General features: G+C 36.6%; 1 protein-coding gene across 1 annotated transcript in view; it reads right to left on the bottom strand.

Annotated features, from left to right (window-relative positions):
- Positions 1-449: 449 nt before the first annotated feature.
- The window catches only part of LOC131050170 (uncharacterized), a 58,549-nt gene continuing 52,450 nt past the window's right edge, over positions 450-6,548 (bottom strand). Inside the window, exon 2 of the mRNA XM_057984353.2 lies at positions 450-977. Within this exon, the coding sequence (XP_057840336.1) occupies positions 857-977 (121 nt within the window). The 3' untranslated portion in view covers positions 450-856. The remainder of the gene's footprint in view (positions 978-6,548) is intronic.

Raw genomic sequence — 6,548 nt, 5'->3', positions numbered from 1 at the left:
TATATTGAATATGTGCCCCACAAATAACAAAGAGATAAAGGCATTCATTATGGATAAGTTCTACAAGAGAATTTGGGATATCGGTCTACGAAGAAAGAAACAATACTTTATCAATGAGTTCAATCCCACGTGTGAGCTAATATCTCATGGACAACTAAAATTCTTATTACTAATGAATTGAAGATTAAAATATAAGAATGAAGCATTCGTTTAACTTTTTAGGCAAGAAATTGGAAGTTTAATGCATTTTGAAAAAGACCTAGAAATACAGGAGGTGGAAAACTGGTAATAAAAAACTCGGACTCCAGATTTGCCCCACATTAAATAATTGGTGCATGCAATTACAGAAAATAATTTTCAAGCCATTATTTGGAACTTTTTTAGTTTACAATCCTGAATGGAGAATATATTTAGACAAACCCACGACTAAAAATGGTTTTTTCTTCTAGGACTACACAATCGCAAGAAAATCTAATATTTAGCATGCACAGAACTGCATAAACCTTTCATTTGATACACTATCAAATAAAGAAAGAAGATGCAACATTAGAAACTAAATTATTGCATATCTTAAGCATCCTTCAATTTCTATCTACACCATAGCCAGAGCAGACATTGAATCATTTGTTCCATGAGAATCCCACACCAACGCCAGAAGCAAAACTTCACAGCACAATTTTTGAGCAAGCCATGCCAAAGCAGTACACCTAGATATCCATTGTAATCGAAGTCAACATTTAGTGTGGTATAGAACTACATGATCCCTATCATTTGATGTGCTGTAACGTAAGGAAAGCGGAGTGCTAGCAACAGTGTCATTATTGCATTGAACTGAATCCCAAGCATCATTCGACATTCATCTACTCCATCGCCGCATTGAACGTTTCAATCTTTTACACAGTGAAAATCCAACAAAAACACCAACAGCAAAAGCTGCCAATGCAATTTTCGAGCATGTCCATACCGAAACAGTATACCTATAAATTAAATGCAGAATAATCAATTACCAATTCTGGAAGCTAATACCTGTCCATGTACTTGAACTTCTTAAGGAAGATAAATTATTATATAAAGTACACCTCCTTACCTCTAGGCAATGGCAATAACCCCATAAAACAGTCAATTCCAACATAAAGGAATCAAAGGCATTTCTCTGTTAACCATAAATGTGCAAAATGGATATGAAAAACATAAACAAATACAGCAGATAATCTCTTGAAATGAAAACAAAACAGATCGGTTTAAAAACTGATCTACATGCAAGAGGTCTGGAATGCAATTACAAAATTGATACAAGACATCTTAATGGTTATTAACATTCAACAAACAATCACAAGAAAATCAATGACTTTTAAGGTTGACAAAATTAACAAGTTAGATTTTGTTGGGGCAAGTGAGGAGACCTCTTTCTACATAAAGGCCTTGCAAGACTAAAAGTCTTGCTCCTTCCATTAAGTGCTTGATGAATCATCGGTGAATAATCAAATTCTTCATTGTCTCATCAGTTGTTCTAAACAGCAATGTCTACTAATGCAGACAAAGGTTAAATGATGCAGTACCAGTAACGGGTTAAATGAATATAATTTGGGAACTCTGATGAAAAACTGAATGCATCATCCAAGGTGAAAACCAACAAACATGCCCAAGACAGAATGACTTTCACTGTGCCATGAATTCTGAACAATCATCCTCAATCAGCTTGTAATACATTTTCTTCTTGGCAGTGGCTAACTACATTTTTGACTCGTTAATAAAATCAGGTGTGCACACAAACATCTTTGCTATAGTTCCTGACCAGACAGTAAAATCAAAGTTGATGCAGAATGAGCTAGGAGAAAGAAGAGGTAAATGGATGGCAATCTTGCAAGAATTTTAGATAGAAATGCAACAAATGAAACTAGTTAGAGGGCAGGGTCTTTCCAAAACTTTAGCAGAGTTTGATGTGCAACTAATTTGTCAACAATACTCAGTAGAAACGATCACCAGTGATAGCTGGTATAAAGATATAGCCCACTGTGTGCTACGTAAAAAAGTGTCCTGAAGGTCTTAACACAATACAAAGAAGAGTGCTCTAATTGAAAAGTAACAGTTATATGATAAAGTTGTGGTCCTTTATAAGAACTATGAAGAGATATATTTGAGATGCCTGAACAGAGAATAGACAATCCAATTTCTTACAGAATTTCATGATAAATTTGAAACAAGACAAGGGTCGAGTGGATCCACAGCTCATCAAATGCTAAGAGCCGATTATTATTGGCCTAACTTATTCAAAGACAGTCACCAACACGTGAAAATATGTCATATATGCCAAACCTGTGCACACAGGGAAAGAAACCCTGCAAAGCCCCTTGTTAAACAAATCACATAGACAGCTTAGATGTTCCAACTCAGTCAAGACCTGACTAAAAGGAACCTTGGAGCTGACTCTTGGGGAGATCTCTCAGCTTTTCAAGAGAAGTAGACTATCATTCTACTTGAAGTTGGTTGTGCTAAATCCACCATCAACGGTACCACCTAAAATTCTTGAGTAGAATTGCCCGAGTTGAGATCAGGGATTTTGTCCTAACCTCAGAATACAATGTAAAGATACAAAATTAGATCCTCTTCCACAAATGAACTTATAAATATATCTCACAAATAGGACACATGGGTCCTATTTTGGGTGACATAATTTCAATTTTATCTTTTTCTTTTATTTTATTTTATTAATTTATTATATTAATCGTGTTGATAAATCACCTTTAATTAATAATAAAGACAATATTAAAGGCGGCTGAAGAAAAGGGATTTGACAGATTGGGTGTTGCATTTGTGATAAGGTTGCTGTCATAGACCTTTAAGCATTAGGAATGGATACTGCTAGTGGTGTGGGTGGCTGGGGAGCATTTCAGTATGGCGAACCTGGTTGCTGGTTGTCAAGCTTGTGAACTGTATGGTTTTGGCAGTTAGTCATTTTTTTTGGTTGGGTTGAAGTTATTTTTCTGGTTCTGCTAGTGGTTTGGTGCCATTTTGGACTTTTTTTTAAATGTGTTTATTGTCGGGATTGGGTCCTTATTTGTTCATGTATGTTTTTCTTTTCAGGTGAGGACCCCTATAGATCCCTCATTAATGAATCTAAAAAAAACAGAGAAAGGGGAGAACAGCAATTCAATGTCCATTTTGCCAATTCTTTACATCATTTTATCTTTAATAGCCATCTGGTTGATGTAGATTTTGCTCAAGGGCTGCTCACTTGTGAAATGTGAGGAAAGGCTTAAAATACATAGCAAAGATAATTGATAGTATTCTGATTTCATAGAATTCAATACACTCATCTATGCAGATTTCTGTTTTCATGTGCAAATGTACTTTTTCTGATGATTAGCCTAAACTGCTCAATATACAACCTTCCATCCAAAGAAAAGGCTCCACTTTCAAGTTAGAAAATATGTGGTACCAATAGCCTTGCTTTATGTGTTAATTTTAGGTGATCAAATTATGTAGACAATAATCTCACAATTGAGGATCTACAAACTGCTTAATATAGTTGATTCTCCACTTGCTGTAGATAGTCTTCTATCTGCTGTGGATGAATGCACACTGACTGCTGTAAAACCTCCTTACTGCTGAAGATGAAGGTCTACACACTCGCTATGAATCGTTGAAGAAGATATACCAGTCTGCTGAGGATTTGAACTGCTTGTGTGATCAATTTGAATTGTTGAAGATAAACAAAGAACACGATCTGTCAGATAATGCACGATCTGCTGAAGTGAATGTATTCGATCTGCTTGATAGTTAGAAAATTCGATTACCTTTGGAAGAGAGGAGAAATCGAATCATATACGTGGATGGAGGAAGCCAATCAACACGTCTCTTCCAAGATCGGTTCCTCAACAACAATCACGTCTCCTTAATAATTATGTCTTCTCATTAACTATTAGTTATATTTGATTAATATCCTTTGGTGACAATATAACTAATAAGTCTTTATGACAAGGAATGGCGGGTTTGCAATTACATGTTGCAAGGTCATTAATTAATCAATATCATTTATTGACTGTGAAAGGCCGATAGGCCACTCAAACGTTGAATGGTTAAGTCGGTCCTGAAGCGTCCAACCGAAGCTACACATCAACATTATGAATGCATACAGTACTGGTAAAATGAATGTCCAGAAAATCCTAGCTTTGCCATGTACAAATATGTTGGCAGGCCAAAATTCCTTTGCGATATTAGTGTTGTCAGGTCTAAACTCCTTAAACCAAATTTGCAATATTAGAGTTTCATCAGAGGAAGAGGTCTCTCTCACTGGAACAGTTGTAAATACTGACCTGAAAACTTTCATATCTTCATAAAATGGAGGTGATACACTACTCCCAAAAACCATGCACCATTTGGAGTTAGGAAAATGACCAAAACCCAGAAATTTTTAATAAATCTGTTCTTAGTTGTAATCACAGAAATTCAATATCATCTTTATCTCCACCCTATGCTACCACTATTAGTTGTCCAGATGGGATTAATGATGTAGCTACACAACATTTCAGCATACTTTAAAAGAGGCAACTGAAAACAGAGGTTCAGTCACTGCACAAATGCTTCATTGTATTTTTCGAATCGATTATCTATTACCAAAAATAAAAGCAGTTTATAATATACGATATATGCCCTGGACAGACAGTCAAGTTTCATGGACACTACAGTCCATACAACATAGCTAAAACAGCAAGAACAAAGGATGGAAATATGATCATGTCGTACATGATCATATTATCTTTTCCAAACTGTACTGTTCATTCCAACTTTCACTGTATCTATCCAGCTCATAGGTCCCAATTGGAGGAGTGACATCTGAAATGTTATCATTCGTTTTTAACACCTCCAAATCAGCATGAACCTCGGGATTATTTTGTTTTTCCTTGAGTCCCATATCCTCCAAAAGCATATCATATGTGAAATTTATTATTCCTTCTATGAAACTGCATATAGTTTTTCACAAACATAACATCTTCTTGGCTGGCATGCAGTCAAAACTTTACTGTTTTGATCATATCACATGTGAAATTTATTATGCCTTCTATGAAACTGCGTATAGTTTTTCACAAACTTATCATCTACATCTTCTTGGCTGGCATGCGGTCAAAAATTTGCTGTTTTGATCTCAAACCTCTTTGCATTTGTTTGTCCATTAGCTCCTGGAACTTTTCTTTTGAGATCTCCGAAGGCATGTGCCATGTTCCCTCCATCCAAGGGATATAACATTATTATTTTTATTTTAACATAGCATTTTTTCAACACTAATAAATGATAAACTATAATATAGTAAAAATATTCTGCTTTGATGGAGAGGAATGCTCTGCAACGCTGACGTAACGGGGCCGAAGGTTTCGTTTTGAGGGGTCGAGCCCTCGACCGTGGAGGAGGTGGCAATCCTCCTCCACGCGGGTTTGCTTTTCTTCTTATTTGCTTTATTCTTTAAGCTTCTTTTATTTCCCTTCTTGCTTGCCTCGTTGCTTGTCCATCCTTCTCTGTGCAAGCCTGTGCGAAGATTAATGCAACTTCATGGAGAACAATTCCGAAGGAGAACCATCAATTCTTGACAAAACGGAGGCGGTGGATAAAGCGAAAACCAAAGGCATGAAGAAATCCTTCAAGGAGGTCGTTGCTCAACTACTTCCCACTATCGCAGAAGGTGCTAGGTTTGTCTCTGTTGAACCCTTGGCAGTAGGTGATTATGGCAACTCCAGTGGGGAAGGTAAGGACCCTAGTTTTGCCTTGGGCTCCCTTTCTCTCATTCCTAATGATTCAATGTGTAATGAGATTGTTCTTGAAAAGAGTAGATTAAAAGATGTTGCTATTTTTTTCGTTGTTGTTGATGTTGATAAATGTTTGGCCCGAAAATTCCTTGATGATTGGTTTAGAAATGTGTGGAATATTAAACTAGGGTTTTATGTTTCCTTCTGTAGATTAATTCAAAAAGGATTATTTGTTATTTTTTTCAAAGATCATAAGCCCAATCTAAAGTTATTAATAAGCAATATTGGACTGGTGGTAGATGTACATTTCGTGCCCTACGATGGTCTCCTGAAGCCATTAATGAAGGAATCTTGGCACTGTCGTGCCCTAGGTGGCTTCTGGTTAAAAATGTCCCTTCGTTGTTGTGGAGATTCATACCCCAACTGATTAAGCCAATTGGCAAAACCATTCGTATGGATAATTCAGCCTCCCTTATACCGCATTTGGATGCTAGGGCTCTTGTTTCTATTAACCCTGGTTTAGATGTTCCTAAATTTCTCAATGTTAAATTAGGGGATGACATTGTCTCTTGCCCTATCAAAATTCTAGGAGTCGTCAATGCTTGCTTCCTCTGCAGAAAAGAGGGGCATATTCGAAAGAATTGTCCCATTATCAATTGGAAAAAAGGTGTGGAGAAACCCCAAAAGGGTGCTCACAACTCCTTGTCTGCCTCCAAGAATCATTTGCCCTTATCGGCCTCTACCCCTCTCATGGATAAACTTGACTCCTTAAGTAAAAATGTTAAAAATGCTATGAGTGGAGCTAAT

Source organism: Cryptomeria japonica, chromosome 2 (genome assembly GCF_030272615.1).
Source record: "Cryptomeria japonica chromosome 2, Sugi_1.0, whole genome shotgun sequence".
Taxonomy (NCBI): domain Eukaryota; kingdom Viridiplantae; phylum Streptophyta; class Pinopsida; order Cupressales; family Cupressaceae; genus Cryptomeria; species Cryptomeria japonica.
Note: the sequence above shows the minus strand (reverse complement) of the source record. Positions and strands in the feature narration are given on the sequence as shown.